General features: G+C 36.9%; 3 protein-coding genes across 4 annotated transcripts; 1 reads left to right on the top strand and 2 right to left on the bottom strand.

The window, feature by feature from the left end:
• Positions 1 to 21: 21 nt before the first annotated feature.
• Positions 22 to 17332, top strand: LOC106050471 (uncharacterized). 2 transcript variants are annotated; one of them, XM_056006664.1, is made up of 4 exons: positions 22 to 143; positions 2877 to 2994; positions 6804 to 7101; positions 9127 to 17332. In XM_056006664.1, the coding sequence occupies exons 2-4, from the start codon at positions 2937 to 2939 to the stop codon at positions 9770 to 9772; spliced, it is 1002 nt and encodes a 333-aa protein (XP_055862639.1). In that variant the 5' UTR covers positions 22 to 143; positions 2877 to 2936; the 3' UTR covers positions 9773 to 17332. The 2 variants fall into 2 exon arrangements, with proteins under 2 accessions (XP_055862639.1, XP_055862640.1); XM_056006665.1 differs by lacking the exon at positions 22 to 143 and adding an exon at positions 1117 to 1259.
• LOC129922096 (carboxylesterase NlhH-like) lies at positions 12285 to 15214 on the bottom strand. Its single transcript, XM_056006666.1, has one exon. The coding sequence runs from the start codon at positions 15212 to 15214 to the stop codon at positions 14237 to 14239; it is 978 nt and encodes a 325-aa protein (XP_055862641.1). The 3' UTR covers positions 12285 to 14236.
• Positions 17333 to 19597: 2265 nt separating the features above from the next.
• On the bottom strand, positions 19598 to 24106 carry LOC106050469 (carboxylesterase NlhH-like). Its single transcript, XM_013205440.2, has 2 exons — positions 23939 to 24106; positions 19598 to 21528 (listed from the first exon to the last, which is right to left on the bottom strand). The coding sequence occupies exon 2, from the start codon at positions 21519 to 21521 to the stop codon at positions 20550 to 20552; it is 972 nt and encodes a 323-aa protein (XP_013060894.2). The 5' UTR covers positions 21522 to 21528; positions 23939 to 24106; the 3' UTR covers positions 19598 to 20549.
• Between the last annotated feature and the right edge of the window lie 1097 nt (positions 24107 to 25203).

Consider the following 25203-nt stretch of genomic DNA (forward strand, 5'->3'; position numbering starts at 1 on the left):
TAGACTACATTTTTTCCTAAAAATCTTTTTTTACAAGAAAAATTGCTTACTTATTAAGAAAAGTAGCCAAAGTATATAAAGAAAATAATGACTTCATCTTGAGATTTTCTGTTAGTCGCTCGGCTAAATGTAAGCGCTAAAAGGTAATTAGATTAGTAGCGTCTCTATTGTTAATTGATTCATTTTTATACTTAATCTGATAAACATTTATTAAAGTAAGATGAGTTTATTAACACACACACACACAAATATATGTGTGCGTGCGTGTATATATATATATATATATATATATATATATATATATATATATATATATAGAGAGAGAGAGAGAGAGAGAGAAATAAACAAATAAATAAATAAAGATAGATAGATAGATAGATAGATAGATAGATAGATAGATAGATAGATAGATAGATAGATAGATAGATAGATAGATAGATAGATAGATAGATAGATAGATAGATAGATAGATAGATAGAAATAGTGTCAGTACTAAGTAATGTCTCACAGGCTCTGGACCTCTCTATTTTTATTCTGATTTACACACAGAATTAATGAAGTTGTTCATTGTAAAAGTATGGCAGTGATTAAAACAATTCATTCATTGTATAGTTAGGACAGTGATGGATGAGCTGTATATGAGAAGATTTAATGTTTAAGGATTATAATGACATTTGGTTACACAATCTGACACACATCGGACACAGTAAACATCTACATTTCTTGACAGATCAATATCCTATATCGGACTACCTTATATGGTATAAGGCTTATACCATAGTAAACCTAACATACTACATAGATCTACGTCTAGTTCACACCCGTTAGTTAGAGATAGGGCAAAGTTTAAAGCGTTTTGTTTCATATTGGGGGATAATTTCTTTTTTATCCTAAAATATCTTCTACAATATAAAATGCACATAGTGTTCAATAGCCTTCTTTAAGCCAATGAAAGATTTTTTGCTGCTTTGATATCGATAAACTATGTTTAGCCAGTGGATATTTCAAGTTGCTTTTATAATCGGAAAAATCCAATAGTTTTATTAAACTTGCATGCATGACAATAAAATCGGGAAAATCCAATAGTTATATTAAACTTGCATGTGTAACTATAATCGGAGTGAATTAAACATGTTTCCAAACTGACTTTTGATTGACATAAAAGACCCATAAAATTGGCTGAAAAAAAAAAGTATTTTTTCCTTGGTTGAAGCAGGGTGCACTTGACGACTGGAGAAAAACTTGTGGATTTAATTCTGGTTAGTTGACTAGGGACTTACAAATTTTATGAAGACTTCCGAGCTGTAGTGGACTTCTTTTAGGGGATAATAGTGAAGTCATTGTTTTGGTCACGTAACAATCATGGATCATCAGGTCCTTCTTTAACTCACGAATCTAGATTAAAAGTGAAATGTCAAGCATAAATTATAGCTTTTATAAAGCGCTACTTTCAAGCTATTTTAGATTAACTGTCATTTTAGCTTTCGTGTCTGTGTTTGTAATTTTATTACAGCGCCTTGAGCCTACATTTTGTTTTTTAACAGCTCTTTATAAATAAAATTATTATTATTATGTTAGAAATGAACGAGTAGTCATTCTCTGGCGCTTCCAGGGTCGAGTTTCGCTAAAGAGAAACAAAATTCATCGTAGTCCCTTTAACAGTTTCCACTGAGGAATTTTCTGGTAATGTGGCAGGTCTGCAGCAGTACCGCCCTCTGACAGGCAACGAAGATGTTCCTAGGAATGTTAAGGGCCTTGAAGGTTTCTGTGAGGTCAGTTGTTATTATCCCCTCGGTTGATATAACAATGGGGTATATTGTTATTTTGGACAATTTCCATAGACGCTTAATCTCCAAGCCTAGGTTCCCATATTTTCTTTGTTTTTCTATCTCAGTTTTTCTTAAATTATGAGACAGTGGTACGGCGATATCGATAATGGTAGCGGTTTTTTCTTTTTTATCGATGATTATTATTATTATTATTATTATTATTGCATGTTCAGAGCGCTATGGTCCTATCTCATTTGTGGACCGGTGGTGGGAGAGAGGGGGGCGGTATCTGGGATGTTTTCCGTGTTGCCTCTGGGCGCCTCAGTTCGAGTCCGGTGTCGAACCTCGAGCCCCTTCATAGGTAGCCAAGCTAGGCCTAGTTCAAGCGTACTTAGCCTCTCGACCACGCTTTCCACTAGGCTTAGTGCTATATAAACCCCATAGATAAAACAAACAAACAAAAAAACTCGCGTGTAATAGTCATTAAGATCTATTTAAAAAAAAACAACAACATGTGTGGTTATTTAGTCAAGTTTATAACGTTGGAAACGTATTAAACATTTTCATCTGCGGCTGATAGATAGCTATCTGTAGCTGTATCTGGTGTACATACAATAGAGAATATTGATTAGCTACGTAATTTAGAAGGTATACGATAAACTTTGTTACACTGTTCAACTTGCTCAAGTCCTTTCGCTTGTAGCTCAAACACATTTTGGTTATTTAGTAAGCAAGTGTGAGCTTTTAACACAGCGTCCTTGACATTATTTGGAATCGAAAATTTATCGTAAAAAAAAAAAATAATTAAAATCCCCGAACTTTTAACTGTCGTGCAAAGATAATATGTCATAGAAAGATAATATGTCATAGAAAGATAATATGTTATAGAAAGATAATATGTCATAGAAAGATAATATGTTATAGAAAGATATGTCATAGAAAGATAATATGTCATAGAAAGATAATATGTCATAGAAAGATAATATGTTATAGAAAGATATGTCATAGAAAGATAATATGTCGTGCAAAGAGTCTTTTGGTCTATTCTTACTTTTCCTTTCCAATAGAAGAAAAAACTCGTGTATTCACTTGCATGCCCTATTGCAGGTTTTGTCTTTGTCCGACATCACAGGGCCTTCTACTCAATACACCAGATAGTGTAATACCATGGCTGAGGCCGTGGACGGATTGAACGAAGCTTTGAATAGAGCAATGGCCAGTCAAGGTATGATGTTCTCTTGTCAGTTATTTCTGTTTATCTTTTTATAAGTTACAGATGTTCTTTCAAAAAGAAGTTAATTAGATCTATCTGTTAATCTAGTTCTGCATGTTAATTAGAGATTTAAACCCTACTAAATTATTGTTTTTTATGGCTGATTCAGGCAATCCATCATTCCACACTCTACTGACACTAGGGAAGAATGACAATTATGATAATTTGGATGTATAAGACTAAGACTGTCTGTCTATCTGTCTGGTAAAAAGTTTGTACAGTTATTTCTCCAACACCCAATCTCAGATCGAACTGAAAGTTTGCACAATTTTTTATTTTACCTGACAATGCTAGATTCAATAAAAAAAAATATAACCAATTAGTTAACTAAAAATTTGTTGTTGTTTTTTTTGGGTATCTCGAACAAGGTAAAGGACTTGTACTTAACTAAAGCATAACATATACAATGGTATTAAGTAAAATTAAATAAGAATTTGAAGGTTTCATTTTTAACTGCGTATATATATATATATATATATATATATATATATATATATACAGTGCTTTTTTGTGTCGGTACGCACCGGTACGGTGTACCGGCATCTTTTTCAATGTGGGGGAAAATATTATTTTTCTTTTATTTTAACATTTATTATAAATTAGTTAGTAGTTAAAAGTTATGCAATCCATCACTGAGTACTGGCACCTATTTTTATATATATATAGTGCTCTAAGTGCTGACTTTAGGCAAACTAGGCAATAATAATTTAGTAACCTGTTAGAAAGTGCTCATCTAGATTACATTATGTCTTCTTTCTTTGTAGAAATAATTACTTTTTTTTCGGAAGGGTTTTGTTACCGGTCGTTGACTTGTAGCATCAAACTGCTGGTAGACAACTGAAACGTTGTAGGCGTAAAAGATCTTAACTATTAAAACCACAAATAGCTTGAATAACTTCCTTTTGTAAACAACACTAAATTGAGCTTTATTTACATGAAATAAATCTAGGAGACTTTAGTAATAATTTCTTTTAACAAAATCTAACTCATTACTATAACGCATCCTTTCAGTCTCACATTCTGGAGTCGTCTCCCCTAACTAAGATCATGTGATGACAATGCCACCTATGTTGATTCATTCACAACCAATCGCTAACCTCTTCCCACCCTCACCATCTCAACACACACACACACACACACACTCAGAGAAAAGTTCTTGTATAAGACAGGCCAGTGGCGTAGCTAGGGTGTTTGATGCCCAGTGCGGCATCTCATCTTGATGCCCCCTCGGATATAAAACAGCGAAAATACGTTATACCTTAACGAAATATACTACAAATAAATAGTACGTTCTTTCTTGGTCGCAAAACTATCAATAATTTTATCGAAATCTGTTTTCCACCAATCCTAGATAGTGAAAGGCATCTTTGATTGGAATAAATCCTTGATCAACTTAATTAAGTCTCAAAAAACTTCGCTTGCATATAGCCACACTAAAATCTGATAATGCTAGCAGAAGAGAATCCTGGACATCATTCTTTTTCTCTCAAAGCAGAATTTGGCATTCAATATGCATCAGGAATATTTAGACAATATTTAGAACTGAATCATCTAGTGGCATTCTAGCTGATATCTTTTTATTTTTTTAACCTCAAGATTTCAAACAGGTCCTTGTTTGAGAAGTTCAAAGGCTTCTGAAGAAATTGCGACAAATTCTTAACGCTTCTTTCGCTCCAGACGAAATTTGGGTTTGTCAATGTTGCTATGAGCGCCATCGAGATTGATTTCAATCTGAAGATTAGATAGCGACAAAATTCATATTCACCTACCACATCATGATATGATCATATTGGGTTGATTGTTTCTTGAACTATCACGTCCAAGGAAGAATAAATCTCAATCCGTAGCTCTTTCTTATGTGTTTATACAAAATCTTCACCTTTTTCGCTTGGCTTCTTTTTATTGTGGCCAATACGTTTTTGAGTAGCAGTAATGGCTTCAGCCCTTCCGACTAGTAGTTATCGATGTTTTTAATGTTATCCATTTAACTGTGCAGTCTCGAATTGAAGATAATTGTCGTTTACTTCAGTTGATTCAGGGGCCAGGAATCCAAAATAGGTGAGAAAATTAAGACTGCATAGCAACTAACAATCCGCCTACTTTACAATTATTATTCAACTCGTTCGTGATGCCCATTGAGAGCTAGATTTTGCTTTGAGAGAAAATGAATATAATCCAAGATTCTTTTCATTATCAGATTTTTACCTTTAGGACCCTTTGATCCCTGCCGTCAACCATTTTAACCTGAGAAGACAATTTCTCCGCCTGAGCTAGCACTATGAGCGCCAGCCAGACTTATCAATCTTCAGCAACGCCCATAATATTAACACAGAGGCAAAATGATTAAATTTTTTATCAAATACGTAGTTTATGTTTGGTTATGTATGTACAATGTGTGCAGCTTTTAATGAGAAATTTTATGCTCAGTTTGATGCCCCTCATCACGTGATGCCCCGTGGGGCCCGCACCGCCCACACATGGCTAGCTACGCCACTGAGACAGGCGCATAAGACGTGGAAAACTTAAACCGACCCACGGCGGGCGACTTTGTCTACATCAGATATGGAAACTGGATTATAGTGGCCACGTGAAACCAGGGGCATAGCTAGGAATTTTCATCGTTTGGGGGCACGGGGGTCTTGACCTCTTTAAGGCCCCCTGTATTTTGCGTAATATTTAATTTTAATGTAAAAAGGTCCATTCATTTGGGGACCCCCTCAAGTGGGGGCCCGGGGAATTTTCGAATTCTCCCCCCCCCTTCTTCCCACCCTAGCTACGCAATTGTGTAAAACACTTTATTCATCCTCAACTCACTGTAACTAAGACATTGACATTCATTCATTCATTTCTTTGTTTAATATATGTATGTATTCACCTGTTCAAATCCATGAATAATTTTTGTAAGTTGAACGAAAACATATGCACTTTACTGTCCAGTCTGTCTTGTTTATGCAATATAGTCAGAAAATCGTGCTGACTGCACATCATCCACACTAAGTTTAAAGTAATAGACTATGTTAATTCCGCTTTGCTTCTATGCTCAAGTTCCATTACCTTTTGACGCTGACTTATGGAACATCGACTCATTCAATAATTATTTAATTATTAGTTTCTTTTTTTTTTGTTGTTGTTGTTTTAGACCTTCGTCTTTGAAAGTAGAGCTCCAAATCACACTTGACTCTCTTGTACTTCAAAAACTTTTCTTTTGTAATGTTTATGTGAAACATTCATTAATTTGGGTTTACTCAGACACACCCGTCTAACGGGTGCCTTGCTGCGCCGCTGTATCTATCTATCTATCTATCTATCTATCTATCTATCTATCTATCTATCTATCTATCTATCTATCTATCTATCTATCTATCTATCTATCTATCTATCTATCTATATGTATATATATATATATATATATATATATATATATATATATATATATATATATATGTATCTGTATATATAATTAAAATAATAAAAAGTAACGCTTTCAGACCCTAGGATCTTTAGGTCAGGCGATATAAAGGTAATCTATTTCTATTGCCGTCGGTTAACCAGGTGTCATATGGCCAGCACAATGACCAACCAACTTTTATTTGTCCTCATTAGAATTGGACGATCTCGGAGGCGCCCTAAAAATCTTGAAATTCAAAATCGCAGTCTTTACCTAGATTTGAACCAGGGACCTCTCGGTTCGAAAATCAAATGCTGTATCACCCAGCCACTACGCCGTCTATAGTTATAATAGTTCTACTTTTTTTATGTAGGTCGCTATGAAAATCAAATAACATTCGAAGGAAGACTTGGGTATAACGACGCCTGGATCAAGTGCTCAAAGAATCCCGGACATACAGACTTTATACCCATTAAAGAATTCTCGGTGACACATCTCTTCGGCCCATTCCAAGATGACCAAATGGTTGAGATGGTTCGCAGCATAGCTGACGTGACTGTCCTGCTGGAGAACAAGTTCACAAGCACTGAGAGACCTGAGATGACCAGTGATGGAGAAGAGTATCCGTTCAAGGCATTGAGGGGAACAGAGTTGGCCAGATCTTCTACCGGGTAAGCAGAGAAAGAGTGAAAACGTGAATAAGAGATTAAGAGAAAATATATATTGTTACTGTCACAAGTCGAGTCTGTGACCTATTTCGACCAGTTTCTAGAAGCTCGAGTTCAAACCAGTGCAAGTGTCCAGCGTAAACAAGTTAATTTTAGGTATCCAATCAAAGAAAGGGGTTAAGGAAAAAAATAGCACACGTCAGCTTCTAGAAGGTCAAAGTTACTAAAATAATTATCTGAGAAGGTTCCATGATTCTGGAACATACGATTAAGAAAGGTATAAATTGAGGGAAAGTCAGTTAGACGGGGTCCTCGCTCAGTCCTCGATTAGTAATAAGATTTGTGATATTAGCGGGTCCATTAAGTAAAGTTTTAGTAGTTGAAGTTGAAGTTATACTAAGTGAAGTTTTATGTATCTTTAAGTTTTATTTATGAAGTGTCAAGTTGTTATTGAATTAAGAAGTTAATTTGATGTGAAAGTTGAAGAAGTTATTAAAGAAGTTTGAAGAAAATACAGAGAGATGTTTCTTTCTTCATTTCATTGAATTGTCAAGTTTAATCATATAATCCCCGGCAAGTGTGATCGTCATTTCATATGAATTCATCAACTTATGAATACAATCCTTCGGCCAGTTCATCACAGTTACTATCTTCTCTATCAGGCCTTCTGCAAACACTGCCCAACAACACAACACATCTAAAACATCAATTTGACAACAAGAGCTTCAATAAACAATGTGGCGTTTTAATTACAATTACATCGACAGCCAATTTAACACAATTGGCTACATCAAATTCAAATGCTTTCTTGTACTTAACAGAATTGCCTAACTAAACATTACAAGCCTCTCTAGCTCGTACAGCTACATTTTCGAGGACTCAAAAGTACCACAAGTCCTTATGCCTTGCTGTCCTGGACTCAACTGTCTATTGTTACACATTGTGTCTCTTCCTTGAAGGCTTTCGGTCACATGACCACAACATGGGTCATATTTGCGTGAACTAGCAGTAATGTCCCTTGTTCAACAGCCGTTGACCCGTTGACCTGTGTGATTGCACACACATTAACCCTTTCAGTCCGCCACTGGAGTTACTACAATATATATACACACACACAGACATACAGAGAGAGAAAGTGAAAGATCTAGAGCAAAATGTACAGATGAAGAGAAAGACAGCCATATCCTTTCTTTCACCTGAGATAGATTTAGACCAGTAGCATAATAGGCAACCTAATTCGACCTGCGGGACATTTTTAATTTTCGGCGCTCGTGTCGCGGGCCATGTCACTGAAAAGTACAAAAAGGAAATAAAATTTACCTGAAACTATTTTCAGGGAAACCCGTTGATCTAGTACTTCAACATTGATTTATGGGATATTTGAAGTTTATCTTTTTTTTTTATTAGGCGTCAGAAAATGACTTTATTTCTCTACTTAAAAATGTGAGCAACATTGTAGCTAGCTTAACCATGGCTTAACCACTGACTCTTTTTCATGTCTCTTTTTGGTTAATATTGTCATAAATTCCCTAATCTCTAAAAGTATTTTAACAATCATTCGCGGCTCAAACCAAGAGTGCCGCCATATTTGTTTCATAATGCCATTTATAAGTCGTTATTAAAACAGCCACAGGCTTATCATATTCCACAATAAAGTAAAGATCAGTTCACTTTTTCTGGTAAACACTATATTCAAAGTCCCATTTCAAAAACAAACAAATGGTAAAGATCATGATACCAATCCATCAGAGAAAAATTGAGAGCCCTAACGTAGGCAAAGATACATTTTTCAACTTTGTGGTTTTTTTTTGTTTTTTTTTTGGGGGGGGGAGAGAGAGAGAAAAGAGAACAAAAAAAAAAGGGGGGGGGTGAATTTTCTAAACGTTGGGCCGACGTTTCTAGAATTCTAATTTTCTTGTTATGTTACTCTGCCCGGGGGGGGGGGATTAAGTTTTGTTACGATTTGTTACAGATCAGTGTATTAATAATTATGTTGACACCATTCTGATTGTTTGTTTGTTTGACAAGGTGGATTGCTAGAGCGAGGAGGAAATTTGAATCCGGCAAAGAGTGTCCATGTCCTGAGTGTTTCCAACTACCCAGCCATCACAGAGTTCGACCCTTCGGCAAGGTCATCGTATGGACGGCCACACACAGCATTTACGACCTGTCCGAAGCACTAAAAACTAAAGTGGGAGTGTTTTACCACGAGGAGGACAGCTCCGAGGGAGATTTAAATATCGACTATCTGCAGCCTTATGGGATTTTCGCGAAGGATGATATTGGTGACTGGTGCGGCATCAAATGCGTGACTCACGATATAAACTTGTGGGACAAGATCAGGGAGAAGTTTCTTACTTTTAACAAGAAGATGAAAGAGGTGGACGCCAAGTTCAGAGCAGTGGAAGACAACTTAGCCATCATCGTCTCCCACCCCCACGGCCAGGGCGCCAGGGTCAGCGTGGGGCGGTGGAACTACCGGGACGACATGAACCACAACGATGACTTCATCCAGTGCCGCTACGGGTACGACACGCCCACGTGTCCGGGCTCCAGCGGCGCCCCCGTTTTTATCTTAGGCAGAATGTCTCGTGGAATGTATCTGGCGCACCCTCACAGTCATGTAGGGGAGCCCACTCAATATGGAGAAAGTGGGTACGGAATAAACTACTAGCCCAACTAGCCCAATCACATAGTAGAAAATGTTCTCACAATACAGTTTTTTTTTTTTTTTTGGGGGGGGGGGGGCGAGTAGAAAAAAAAAGAATAAAAGTAAATGGTCAGATAACATCCACACCACACAAGGAACCCACAAGGAAAGAGGAAAGTGGGCAGACCCAAGCAAACCTGGAAGAGGTCAGACATCAGTGAGGGTCCTGGAATGACATGGGAGCAGATGAAGAAAGCTGCTCAGAACCGAGTTGGGTGGAGAGGTGTGGTTGCGGCTTTATGTTCCCCTTGGAGTGCACAGGATTAAGTCAAGTCACTCTATGCACAGGATTAAGTCAAGTCACTCTTACAGTCTGACACACGAATAGGCCCATGAAAGTGATATTAAAGAATTAGTTATTCACGATTAACAATAACAACGCATTTCTAGGTTTCTAAACTTTAATGTTACCTCAGAACTTTCGTACTGTCCTACTATAATTTTTTTAACGAATAACAAATGTCGGCATCAATCGTTGCTGTGTACTGTAGAAAACAAAGTTGACAGTACTGGATGCACTACTGATTGTAGTACTGATTGTAGTACTGTTTTTAACGATTTTCTTGTAGACTTATTATAACAAAATAATGAATGAAAAGCAAAGTATTTGATTCCGAAAATTAAGGATGGGTGCAGTGTTTTACATGGCCACACACAGGGCCGGCTTAAGGCATAGGCAAACTAGGTAGCCGCCTAGGACCTCCGACTGGTGGGGGCCACGCATAGGACTAAAAACAATTTGTTTTCAGAGAAGAAATAGTGAAAACTTGTCCCTAATTTTATTGTTAAAAGTGCACTAGGTTTTCAATTAATCAATGAATAAATAAAATGATTATATTTTTTGCTCTTTTTTTTTACGTCTATTTCATTTGGGGTCACAAATTCACTTCACCTAGGGCCTCCATTTATTAGGGCCGGCCCTGCCGCGCAAACCCATTTGGGATATGCATATTTTTCCACGTCTGTGGAAGACAAAGCCGTTGTCCATCGGGTGTCTAAGTATTCTTTGCGTCTTCATTGCCTGTCTTCTACAAAGGGCTTTTCTTTAGGCCTCAAATGTATGTCTCGCGGCCTTCTTGATAGCTCTCTTTCATCTGCTGCCAGCTACTTTCCTCTATGCAAGTGAGGACAAATCGGCGCCTGAGTTATCTTATCTTCTTATCTTATATAATACAGACGTTACTTCAAAAAAGTCATGCCTATTAACCAATGACTTAAATTCTGCCAAGTCACTGGTTTCCCTGGCTAGCTCAGGCAACCCATTCCATGCTCTAATAGCACTAGGGAAGAAGGAGCATTTGTACAAATTTGTCCTAGCATATGGGACGAGGAATGTGCCTTTATTTTTTGTGTCTGAGTATTTTATTAAATTTTGTTTTTGTATTTGAAGATTATGGTTCAGTGTTTTATGTATAATTGCTACTTTACTTCTAAGTCTTCTATCCTGAAGGCTTTCTAAATTTAGTGATTTAAGTAAAGGTGTTACTTTAGTCAAGTGTGAATATTCGTTTGTTATGAATCTCACTGCTCTATATTGTGTCTGTTCCAGTTTCTTAATGTTTTCTTGAGTTGGGGGGTCCCAAACAGAGGATGCATATTCTATTATGGCCTAACCAAGGTTAAATAACATTTTAGTTTTATGTTCTTATTTGTATTATAGAAATTTCTTTTAATAAACCCTAATGCTTTGTTTGATTTTTTGATAGTTACACCAATATGGGGATTCCATGACAGTTTTTCATTTATTATAACACCTAGGTATTTTGTGTTTTTAGTTGATCTGTATAGCCCTTATTAAGGGGAGTGGTGGCACCTCTGTAACGTCGCCCTCCTTTCAGCACGCGCGCAATGTCGCCTTTGGCATGCGGTCATCGCCCATGCGGGATAAGTCTCCAAACCCAGTGCTGCTGTCGAATGGTAAGTAGTACTTCTGTACTGTCCACACCAACCTCCAGCAGAACTTGGTTATTTGTAAGGTATGCCCATTATGGAACTGGGGTGGCACCTTTGATTGAATTCCATTATCCTTAGAACAGGCTTACTTACACATGCAACGTAAATAACATATTTTAATGTCAAACCACAGTTTTACCCTTCTCATTAAAAAAATGTGTGGCTTCGCCCATGTTGTGTATCATACCACTGCGTATAAATGTTTTTAATGCCAACTTGACTTTCAGTGATAACATATCTTTCATTTCACAATAAAGCAATGTCAAGGCTTGTTTGATTTGTTTTCTAAATGTTACATTTATGTGTGTATAATTGTTATGTGGTTTCTTTTGTTATTACAAAACATATATCAACTCACTGTCTGTCTGTCATTCTGTCTGTCTTTGTGTTTACCTGGTAAAAAGTGTGTGACACGTTATTTCTCCCACACCCATTCTCGGATCAAGTTGAAACTTCGCACAATGATTCATTGACATAGACAAGACATGAATCAATAAAAATAAATAAACAATCAAACAATTAATTACTAGTAATTCATTATTTTGTTTAATAGAAACAAGGGAAATTAATACTTCAGTATTCACAGATATGGCTAAATTTGTGTGTTTAATCCTATTAATTGTTAACGCTATTTCTCCCTCATGCTTTCTTCTATCAAGTTGATACTTTAAACAATTATTTATTGTACCTAGCAAAACATGAATCACTAAACAAAATACTAAATTAGTCGATTAATTATAAGTAATTAATTCTTTTGTTTGATATTGAATAAGGGAAATATTTTGAACATTATAGGTAAATATAGTTTTAAGGGCGGAGTTCTTACCCTTCAGATAGGCTTTGTTTGTTTTTTTTAAAGGATTTTTAATTTAGGTTGTTATGTTTCGTTAAATAAATCCACACGAATGAATATCCGTATGTAGTTAAAGAAAACCCAGATTTAAAAAAAAAAAAGCTGTGCTGAGATAAATAAAACCCCAATAAAATCTAATGTCATACTAAGAGTCTAAGAGTATGAAGAAGCCCCAGGGGCGGACTGGCTATATGGGCAAAGGGCCGGCACCGAATGGGCCTGTCTGGTCGCGACCAAAGAATATTTTTTTTTCAATGCACACACAATCAAACAGAAAAAAAAAAACCCACACCAAAAAATTCTGGCTAAGCCCAAGGTACAAGATATGACATACCATTTGTGGGCCGGTTTATATGGTAATGCCCGGGCCGATTTTGATTCCCAGTCCGCCCCTGATAGCCCCGTAGATTACTCGACGCTTATTGATAATACAAATGAAGCAAACGCTTGAAATAGATACTTTGTATTCTCGGCCCAAAGCTACAAAGACATATTGCTTAAACGAAGTCGAAACCATAGCCGGTATTGGTATACAAGAAAAAGGGAGTCAACTATTAACGAATTTATAACGAAAAAACAACAATACATGCACGTGACAATATCCCCAGCTAGATTACGTACACAACTACGCGCTAGCAGCAGTGTTCAATTTTTTTTTCGGCCACACTTAATTAGTGAAGAATACTCATGGACTGGAAAGAGAACAATGTAATTATTCCTGTCATTAAAAAATGAAAATACAGACCAGTGTCTCTCACCAGCAACGCATGTAAAGTTACTAGAACACGTAATATTTAGCAACATCCAAAAGAAAACAAATTTAGGTAAACATAGTGTCTGTACACCATACTCCATTTCAACATGGCTCTAGGAAATTTAGGCCGTTTGAAACCCACCTAAAACGTCAGATCCGGAGTATTTTATTAGATTTCTCTAAAACATTCGATAAGGTTAACCATCATAACTTGCTAACAAAAATATTTCGGCGTTACTGGTCCATTACTGATAGGAAATAATAAACGGCTTTAAATCAACCACAATAACAGTAAACACAGGTGTACCTCAAGTAAAAGCCCGCAAGGCTAATCCGTTACGCAGACTGAAAACTGTAAATTCTTATGTGTTATAATTTCATAATAAATGAAAAATAATCTTAGGATCCCCATATTGGCAAAGTCATAAAAAAATCAAACAAAGCGATTATTATAAATCAAACAAGTAAATAGAATTAAAATGCAATTTGAACTTAGTTATATTCTATTATATATATATTAATATTTGAATAAGCGTCCTCTAGGAAACCTCAACTCAAGAGAACATAAAAAGATTAGAACAGACAAGAAACAGAGCAGTGAGATTTATAACAAACCAATGGAGTAACATCATCATTAAAATCACTAAATGAAGAGACACTTCAGGACAAAAGACTCAAAGGTAAAGTAGCGATAATACATCAAACACTGAACCATAACTTACAAATAGAAAACCAAAATCAAATAGAATACTGTTTTATTCCTTTCTTATTCCATGTGTTAGGACAAAGTCGTACAAGTGCTCCTCTATCACTTGTGCTATTAGAGCATGGAGCGGGTTGCCTAAATCAGCCAGGGAAAAAAAAAGACTTAGCAGAGTTGAATAACTGAGTTGATAAATTTGGCGATATCTCTGTGGGCCTGTTGGTTGAACTTATCATACATCTGGAGTCCGATAAATCCGTGAATTAACCCTTTATACATGATCTCTTCAACTTTAACCCCTTCATCGCGGAGGTTTTGGGCAAATGCTATACCCTCGTCCCTCAAGGGATCTAACTCTGCAAAAATGAATAGAGTTGGAGGGCATGACTTGAGGTCAGTTCTGGCGAACGGGTTGACACGGGGGTTGCTGGTGGCGTCGGGAATGTAAGAGATGTATTGATCAAACGTGTATTCCATTCCTTTGGTATTGAATGCTGGGAATTCCCGAAACTCATCAAAAGATGGCCAGTCAAAGGAAATGTCAGTGACTGGGTAGATAAGAATTAGGAAGTCTAGACTTTTGACGCTGTGCGTTACGCTGATGGTAAGCTGACCACCGGCGCTGTCTCCACCCACGCCGACTTTGCTCCCCGGGGCGCCACCGATTTTTTCCTTGTTTTTCAGCACCCACTTAGTCACAGCTACACCATCGTTGAACGGGGCCATGGTGTCTTCTGGACAAGGCAAGAGGCGATAATCCACATTTACAGCGATACATTTTGACTTCATCGCGATGGACCTGACAACGTAATTATATATTGAACTCTTCATGGCAATAAGACCACCTCCATGGAAGTAAAGAAAAATCCCGGGAACTTCGGGACAGTCACGTGGCTTGAAGACTGTGACTGGCACTCCGGTAGGAACGTGATCACAGGGAACAACCAGTTCTCGAATTTCTCCATCAAACTCACCATCGTCATCTCGCGTGAAAATCTTTTCTACCACCTCCCTGGCCTCATTGAGTTCAAACTCGTAGAAAGGTTTCAGCCTTTGATCAATGGCGCATTGGATATCATCAAATGTTTCTTTTTGGATTTCATACTTACTGGACCACTTTGCCAGAAGATCTGTCACAGACATGATTAGACGGAAGCTAGAATGAAAACAAATAAAAAATAAAAAGAAAAATCGAATTCAATCGAATGTTTATTTCTAAGTTTGAAGCTTCGTGAAGAAGGAAAAGATAAATTAAAATAAACAAGGCATGTAACATGCGATAAGAGGACTAAAATAGGCCTACACTTGATAAGCCGCAGCATGTTCACCTTCTCTCAATAGCAAGAGTACTCGAGCACTGCCACAATAGGCAGGTTATGTCACGTGTCATGTTTGTTCCTTATTTTGAACATTGGAGATTTTCAAGATAAACTAAACAACGTCAACTAAGCTAAATTGAGCTTCTCTGTTGCCAACTACATTTTTTAAAAAAATCGAGTTATAATTTTAACACTATCTCAATACGTAAAGGTTCATCTTCGTATCAGCTCTCCTTTATTACCCCCGAAAGGGGAAAAGACGCTATTAGTTTTGTGTGGAATGTCCGTCCGTCACGTTTAGACCTCGTAAACTAGAAAAGGTAGTGAAAATCCGACATCATAAATATTTTAAACCCTCCAAAGTTCTGATGCAACGGCTACTTTTTTCTTTTCTGAAAGCGAAAAATTGAATTTTTTAAAACACTTATGCAAGCAGTTTTTTCATAAAAATACACCATTTTTACAACTATGCAAAATTAATAGTAACAAACACGGGAGTCTTTTAGGTAAGGGAGGTGACAGTTTACCATATTTTTAACACATTTATGCAAATGATTTTACTCAATACTACATTTACAGAAACCTTTTATTTCAAGAAGAAAAAACGTATTTACTATGCATATAAATGAAATAATTAATAACAACAATTAATAAGTAGTTTTTTCATATTATCGCGAGAACTGTAAATACTACATTCATAATATGGAACAATAAACTAAAGGATTTTGTTAACGAATTTTTTTTTTCCTTTCGGCTTTGAATAAGAGATTGACCCTTTACAAAATAATTAGATCAATTAGATACTTATTATAAGACATCAGTTAGGCCAGGTTCACATTTAACTTCACATTCACTTTCACCTATCCTTGGTGTGCTGGACCTTTGGGGCACCTCACAGGATCTGTCAACCTTCTTTCTCCATTCTTCTGTCTTTTGCCTTTGATAGAATTTCATTATGATATTCTTTCTGAAAATATTGATACCTGCCTTTTTACCTGCCTGGGTGGACCACTTCTGATAGAATTTAATACCGATATTCTTTCTGAAAATATTGAAACCTGCCTTTTTTCCTGTCTGGGTGGACCACTTCAGGGGCCGATTTTGAGTTTGTGTTTCCACACAAACTGTCTTTGTAACCTTGTTTTTCAACTAAGTTTTAATATCCTAGAATGAAAGTCTAATACTTTCTCTCTATATTGAAATTATTTGGTGCTACAAAAGGAAGAGTTTAGAAACTTTCAGTCTGCGGTGCTAATAAGAGCAAACAAAAAATATAATTAAAAAAATATCCTAGACATTTTAAAAGAAGAACTAGCTTATCAACACTTTATTTTGTACACCGGATACACCAAAACGCTTGCTAATTATAGTTTTTCCTCCATTACTGAAAATCTCCAATTGTGTCAATATTGTTATGCATTCTTCCTTTCATTGCGCGACAAGTTTCAAGTTTGAAATCCAGAAAAGAAAAAAAAACATTGTAATTTACTTAAAGCTGCATCGCTGCAAAATTGAACTATAGCTACATTGTAATAGACGAATTGTAAAATAGATCAACACTCGTTTTATAGTTATTTAATAGTTAATTAATGTCGCTAATTATAAAGTAGGCTATATGTATTATGTACACCTAGAGTCGATTTCATTATTGTTTATTTTTGATCGGATGAGGGGGATTTTCAACATTTTGTACCGACGTTTCGACTGACCGGACACGTCGCGAACCGAATTTTGAGCATCACTGAATTAGGGAAACGTCACTAGTAAAAGTTTGAGACAAAAATCCAGGCTACGCCCATGGTGTGTATAATATTATGCCATTGCTGTAAGAATGTTTATAATACCCACTTGACTCTCACTGATAACGTATCTATAAGCTCACAATAAAGAAAAAGACACTCCATTTATGTTTAGAGCTGACAAGCTTCGCTTCTAGTCTATTGAGAATAAAAAAATTCTTGCAGATGTTATCTTCTTATGTCAAGGATGTTGTGTTTTGTTTTGGTAAACTGTTTAGAGATTAAAATGATTGATGCCTTGTTTTTTTTCCTCCATGTTGTTTGTAGACGTTGATTATTGTTATTCAAGTCACAACTTCATGGAGGGGGAAACCTGGACACGGATCTCAGAAACGGATCTCATAATGTTCTAGTATTTACAATACCTTTATTCAAGGCACAACTTCATTGAGGAATCTGGACACGGATTTAAAAAAAAAATGGCTCCAACGATTTTCCTATAAATTTAACAGTTGATGTATATTGCTGAGAAAAGAATTACGAGTTCGTTGGCCAGTTTTTCCATTATAATTTTTTTAATCCAAAAGAAAAAATATTTTAATTTGGCTAGAGAACCAGGTCTAGGAGCAGATCCATCATCGGTTTCGAAAGGAATATCCCGTTTGGGAATTTCCGAATATAAGCAGAGGCGGACTGGGTGTTCAGATCGGCCCGGGCATTTCTATAAAATCCGGCCATCAAATTTTTTTATCATTTCAGGAACATCCACTGCTACGTCTTCCTGTCCATCAAAATCATTCTGTTAAGTTTGAAAATGTATCGATAACTGAACGCATGCTTACAATGAACTCTGTATCTTTATAAGAAATATTAGCCTTATGTTTGCTTTTTAATCGCTAAGTGTGAATGCCTTAAAAGGATGAAGCCTACCAGTAGCACTGTCTACGAATATAGGCTATTACATTATTTTGGAAAAAGTTTTAGATTAAATTAGTATTACATTGTAGAGGGGCACGACATGGCCTAAATTGTGCCGATGTGCCAAAAACTCAAAGTCACATAGTAGAGTCTGTAAAAGATTTTTCTCAGAAGGCCCCTTTTACAAGAGAATATTATCAAAGCCGTTAACAATTTAATACGTTCTATAGTGTCATTCGTTAGGCCCTTTGGGTGGCCATACAGGCCAATTTGGGTACCGGCCCACCGGGCATTTGCTCAAATGCCCATATAGCCAGTCCGCCCCTGACTATAAGGCATTATTGATTTAAGAGTTAAATACAATAATTTTCAGGAAAATATTGCGCATCGTCTTCTAATAATAATTTAATAAGGCTTGTCTTCGAGTCCAAAGATCAGTGAGGAATGCAGTATTTGAAAAAATGTTCCATTGTTTTTCTAATCTAACATTCATAAATTATTAAGAGAAAAAACAACAATTCTGTAAGTTGCATAAAGGAGGTTGCGTATTTTTAAAACAGTATTTTAAACGTTTTTCTTGTTAATGCTAAAGCTACCTATTTGTCTTTAAAGTTGAGGGGAAATGTTAACAAAATGTTTTCATAGAAAATTAGTGAGAATGACTACTATTTATTTGAACTTTGCAGTATTAATCTGTTGTGCATTCCTTGTTCGTTTTGTTTCGTAAAAACTCTTGCAGCATTTTAGCCACCCAATGCGCTGTTCATTGCCCGCAAAACCTTATCATAGCACAAAGTAACTGTGTAACAAATGTAACCCCACATGATAAGAGAGTTGTTACATTTAAATATTGAGAACTCATATGAAGTTATTTATGTTTAGCTATTAAAAATAAAAAAGAGTGTATGGGACTGCCATTGCAAGAGGCTCTAATTAAGGCAAAAGACAGAGAGGCATGGAGAAAGACGGTTAACAAATCTTGCATGGTGCCCCAGCGGCCCATCAGACTATGAGATAGGTAAAGGTAAAGTAAAAAAAAATAATAAGATTGAAGTTTTTTTGGATATATGAAATACATATGGAATGTTTTTTTTTTGTTCCTGATCAAAGGTTGTTATTGTTAGATAAATAAAACCTTGATGAAAGGTGGTTATGTTTAGTTAAATAGGCAACACCCAATCTATTTCCTTCAAGCATGTACAACACCTAGCCTATTTCCTTCAAGCAGGTACTACACCCAATCTATTTCCTTCAAGCAGGTACTACACCCAATCTATTTCCTTCAAGCAGGTACTACACCCAATCTATTTCCTTCAAGCAGGTACTACACCCAATCTATTTCCTTCAAGCTGATGTGTGAAACAAATGGGGGGGGGGGATTTTCATTCGTAAGTCCATCACATTGTTTACATTTTGTTTTTAAGTCATAAAATCCTCCAGGCTGGATTTACCTACACAACACAGGCTATAATTAGGACCCCCACTTACTTGTGAACCCTAAAAAAAAACGATTCCAGATATATTTTCAATAATAATAATCAATAATAATAAATAATCATAATAATTTAATGTATAGAGCTCCGTTAACAAACATTAAGCAGGCTCGAGGCGCTGTAATAACATTATACAAATAAAAACAAGAAATGATAAACTAATTGAAAAAAAGTTTTGAACAAATAGGTCTACATGTTCTTCTTAAAAGTAGTGTAGGATGTTCTCTGCCTGATATTAATGGGGACTCAGTTCCAAACATTTGGTCCGTGCACCAAAAAAGCCCGCAAACTGTAACTTTTGAGGGAGAAACCACTAGAACCGTTGATTCCATGAAGCGCAGGGCTCTCTAAGAGACATATAGAAATGGAATGGTCAGTTCGCTAAGTTACAAGGGCATTTCTTTATTGTAGATGCACTGATGACAAAGTATGGCCACCTTGTAGTCAATTCTCGCTTTCACGTGAAGCCAATGGAGTGAGCGCAAAAGAGATGTAGCAGAATCTCTTTTAGGTAGGACTTCGTGCAGCGGGAACAAAATTACCTTATGTTGAATATAAGGGACCTCATATCTCAAATAGCTTAGAGCCTTACCAAGTTTACATTCTGATTAAATACAATAATTTAGTAAATTTTAAAAAAAAGGCGGTTGGGAAGAGATTTTGAATTAAATAGTCAAAATACACTTCTGCCAACTAAATAATATAAATTACTTTGTGTTACAGATAAAAAAAAGCTTAGAACCTTGGTTATGGGGTGCTAAAAAGTGCCAAAAGTATTATTTTCTTAAAATACATTCCTTATCAATGTTTAAGTATTTTGTCCGCTGTATGTCCTGGACTCTGAAGACACTATTTATGATATGTTAACATACCACTATTTATGCAATGCTACCAAATTAGAATTTATTTTGGCGTCATATAGGCAAAAATAAAACACTTTCCAATGCAATCAATCAATGTGTGATCTGAATACATTATTTAATCCTCCCCCCTCCCCAAAAAAAAGGTTCTATTGAATAACTGAGTTGATAAATTTGGCGATATCTCTGTGGGCCTGTTGGTTGAACTTATCATACATCTGAAGTCCGATAAATCCGTGAACCAACCCTTTGTACATGATCTCTTCAACTTTAACCCCTTCATCGCGCAGCTTTTGGGCAAAGGCTATGCCCTCGTCCCTCAAGGGATCTAACTCTGCAAAAATGAATAGAGTTGGAGGGCATGACTTGAGGTCAGTTCTGGCTAACGGGTTGACACGGGGGTTGCTGATGGCGTCGGGAATATAAGGGAGGTAATGATCAAACATGTATCTCATTCCTTTGGTATTGAATGCTGGGAATTCCCGAAACTCATCAAAAGATGGCCAGTCAAGGGAAATGTCAGTGAGTGGGTAGATCAGAACTTGAAAGTCCAGACCTTTTACGCTGTGCGTTACGCTGCTGGTAAGCTGACCACCGGCGCTGTCTCCACCCACGCCGACTTTGCTCCTCGGGGCGCCGCCGATTTTTTCCTTGTTTTCCAGCACCCACTTGGTCACAGCCACAACATCGTTAAACGGGGCCATGGTGTCTTCTGGACAAGGCAAGAGGCGATAATCCACATTCACAACAATGCAATTTGACTTCATCGCGATGGACCTGACAACGTAATTATACAGGGAACTCTTCAAGACAATGAGACCACCTCCGTGGAAGTAAAGAAAAATCCCGGGAACTTCGGGACAGTCACGTGGCTTGAAGACTGTGACTGGTACTCCGGTAGGAACGTGATCACAGGGAACAACCTGTTCTCGAATTTCTCCATCAAACTCACCGTCATCATCTCGCGTGAAAATAGATTCTGCCATTTCCCTGGCATCGTTGAGGTCCAGTTCGTAAAAGGGTTTCAGCCTTTGATCGATGGCGCATTGGATATCATCAAAGGTCTCTTTTTGGATTTCATACTTGCTGGACCATTTGGCTAGAAGATCCTTCGCAGACATGATCACACTGGAAATCGGATGAAAACAAAGATATTAAACAAGTAGCCTGCATGTATATGATGAATATTTTTACAATTCAGCTATTCAGGTCGCACATTCATGGAAACAAAAGGATCATGGATCCTGAAAAAAAATAGAACCTGGACACGGTTCGCAAAAAAACTCTCTAACGATAACTAGTGGCTTCAGAGTCAAAATCGTATAGAATAGAAATGCCAGCAGCTCAAAATATTTTCTTTATTCTTTCTAGAAATTTCGCAAGCGACTTGAATTTATTGTAAGTTTGCTAAAAAAAAAATAAAGAGACTGTTTACGTTTCATTCTGTGTTGATGTTAAAATGGGTGACACCCAAACATGATACATCCCCACCATGGGCGTAGCCAAGGGGGGGTTTGGGGGGTTCAACCCCCCCCCCCCCGAAATTAAACGGAATTCAGTGACTGATTTTTGGCTTTCATTTTGTTTATTTTAGGTGAGATTTTAATACTGAATCATCACTTACCACAGTACAGCCAGGAGGTTTTGAGTTTAACCCCCCCCTACCAGGAGGTTTTTAGATTAAAAAAGAACCCTATCAGGGGGTTTTGAGTTAAAAACCCTATCAGGGGGTTTTGAGATAAAAATCCCTCTACCAGGGGGTTTTGAGTTTAAAACCCCCCTACCAGGGTTTTGCAGTTCAATCCCCCTCTTCTGTAAACAAAACTAAAAAATGCAAACGACAATCTCCAAATTCCAAGAAAACAGCTAAGGAAGATTTTGACTTTAAAACCCCTCCAAAAATTACGATAAACCCCCTCTCAATATAAAAAAAAAGCAAATTACACACTCAAAAATCTATGAGCGTAGCCAAAGGGGTTTTGAGTTTAAAACCCCCTGCCAGCGGAGTTTGAAGCTGAAAAATACCTCTTCAATATTAAAAAAAAAAAGCAAATTACGCACTCAAAATGCTATGAGCGTAGCCAAAGGGGTTTTGGGTTTAAATCCTCCTTCAGAGGGTTTTGATGCTAAAAAATTCCTCTTCAATATAAAAAAAGCAAATTACACACTAAAATTCTTTGAGCGTAGCTAAGCTAATAGGGATTTGTGTTTAAATCCCCCTCCTCCAGATGGCTTTTTTTTTTTTAATTTAAAACCCCTCCAGATGGTTTTGAGTTTAAAATTCCCCTACAGAGCGTTTTGAGCTGAAAACCTCTCTCTTCAATATTATTCTAAAGCAAATTACAGTCACCAAAATCTATGACCGTAACTAAATGGGGTTTTTAATTAAAAAACACAAAAAAAAACTCCAGAGATTTTTTAGTTAAAAACCCCTCAACAGATGATTTGACGATAAAACTTCCCTTTTCGATATAAAATCTAAAGCGAAATACAGGCATGTAATTCCAAGAGCGTAGTCAAGAGAGGTTACAAATTTCTACAAGTGGCTGCTCTCCATTAATAAAGTGTGAATAGTCATCTGCCGAAATCGAAAAACACTAAATGTGGCTCAACAAAGATGGCGAAGACAGATTTTAGGAGCCAGTTATAGAGGTCGGGTCTAAATCAAGGAAATCCTATGCCGAACTAGGAGTCGACCCTTTAGTAAAATTGTGACAGAGCGTCGAATGAGGTTTTGCGGGACATTTTCTATGACAAAATGAATAACGCCTAATAAGAGTAGCAATGACATCCTAGTACAACTTGGCGCCACACTTTTATTGAGATCCTCAGAACAGGTGGGAAGAGGCTTCAGACATTGCCAGTGACAGATTTTTGTGGAAACAACTTGCCGGCAAATGCGCAGAACGGCGTGGGAGGATCTAAGTCAGTAAGAATAGCACATTAGGTTTTTGAAAAAAAACTTTTTAATAGCAGGATAGATGTAGATGCCTCAGAATATGCATTTTGTTGGCTTTCAATACCAGAAATAGTGCTCGGCGGCGGGGCTTCGCCCCGCTGACACCCCTAAACCCCCCCTCACGAAAAAAAATCCTGGCTACGCCCATGATCCCCACATCCAATCCCTGTTCGATTTCCCTCAGCCTCCCCACAAACCTCATTAGTGGATCACTTGTATGTGTTTCGCTTTGTTTCTTACTCCGGGAACTAGAAGTCACCCCCGCACTTAGTATTGAACGTGATTTACTCAGCGAAATCAAAAACTTTTCGTTGAAAAAAAAATATACTTGCAAACTTCCATTCATTAACCAGTTAATCTTTTAATAAACTGTATTTGACATTACAAAAGTCTATGTAAAAATAATGAAATTTGTTAACCATAAATATTTGAAATCATAAACAGTAAAAAATAAAGTGTTTTTTTTTTAAATAATTAAGTGGCCTCTGCTCCTTCGTCGGCCCAGGGCCTCCAGACCTACAAATCCGGCCCTGTGTACTAGACACATCCTAATCACAAACTAGTGAAGATGTTTCTTACCTTATGTTGTTCGCCGGCTAAGCGATGTGTTGCTATTTGTGTTTTGAACTTACTACAACTGATATGTACTTCAATTTTTTTCAAGCAAATCTTTTTTTAGTTACTTGGCTAGAAATCCTTGACCTTTTTGGCTGCGTTCTAGGGCCCAGGTTATTACAGTGTTTCTCTAAAGTACTAGGGTGGTCACGTGAACCAAGGTTTAATGCATTGAACGTATCTAATGGGCAGCAAGTTGAGGTGGTGGAGAGACAGAGAGAGAGATACAGAGAGAGGAGGAGAGAGGGGTGAGAGGCAGACAGAGGGAGTGCAGAGCCGGATTTAATGTAAGGCTGACAGGTTACTGCCCTGGAGCTTCCACAAGAAAGAGGCTTGCACAAAAAAGAAATAATATCGACTTTTTTGCTAAAAAATATGTAGGCCTACATTGTTGATTGTTTTGTATTTTTACCGCTAGAACTTTAAATCTTACTGTAGGCAGCACTGAGTGTTTACCTGTAGCATACTGTAAATGCAACTCTGGTCTCCGGATTTACGGCAGTGCGTCTGCCAAAGGCTTTGCCCACAATCAACTCAAAAGTATCAAATTTTTAAAACTGAAATATGCATATAAAATATTTTGTAAAGGAAAATGAGATTCAATTTGCAAGTACTCTGTTTCTGTCTTTCTAAAATATGTGATGTTTATAGATATAAATATTATTATTAAAAAAGTGTATCTTTATTAAACTTTTCAAAATGGTGTGGGGGAATAGGGGCCTCCACAAAGATCCAGCCGCGGGGCCTTCATATATTTAAATCCGGCCTTGGAAAAGAGGCAGAAAGAGAAAGAGAGAGAGAGAGAGGGTTTGTTTTGTGTCACGTGACCCAAGGTTAAATGTTCAAATTTAAACTGTAAATGTAGAACTCATTTTTAAAATCTGATCTATTCATTGAAATCCCTAGAGCGTGTAAACATTTTAAGTGAACAGTGGCGTTGAAGAGTTGTTATTGGCGGTCGTTGACTTGTAGCACCAAACTGCTGGTAGACAACTAAACCGCTGTATAGTGTAAAAATAACAAACTTGAAATGACTTCTTTGTGAACAATACTAAATATACATTTTATTACAATATTGACAAATTAAACTTGAGATGAAATTAAATAAAGGCGGTAGACTTTGGTAATAACATAAAATGGTAGTTTGAATAAAATCTAACTCACTACAAAAACACGTCTTTTCATTCTGGTATTCTAGGGTCGTCTGGTTTACTCAGGACAGCTTATGA

Source organism: Biomphalaria glabrata, chromosome 12, assembly GCF_947242115.1.
Source record: "Biomphalaria glabrata chromosome 12, xgBioGlab47.1, whole genome shotgun sequence".
Taxonomy (NCBI): domain Eukaryota; kingdom Metazoa; phylum Mollusca; class Gastropoda; family Planorbidae; genus Biomphalaria; species Biomphalaria glabrata.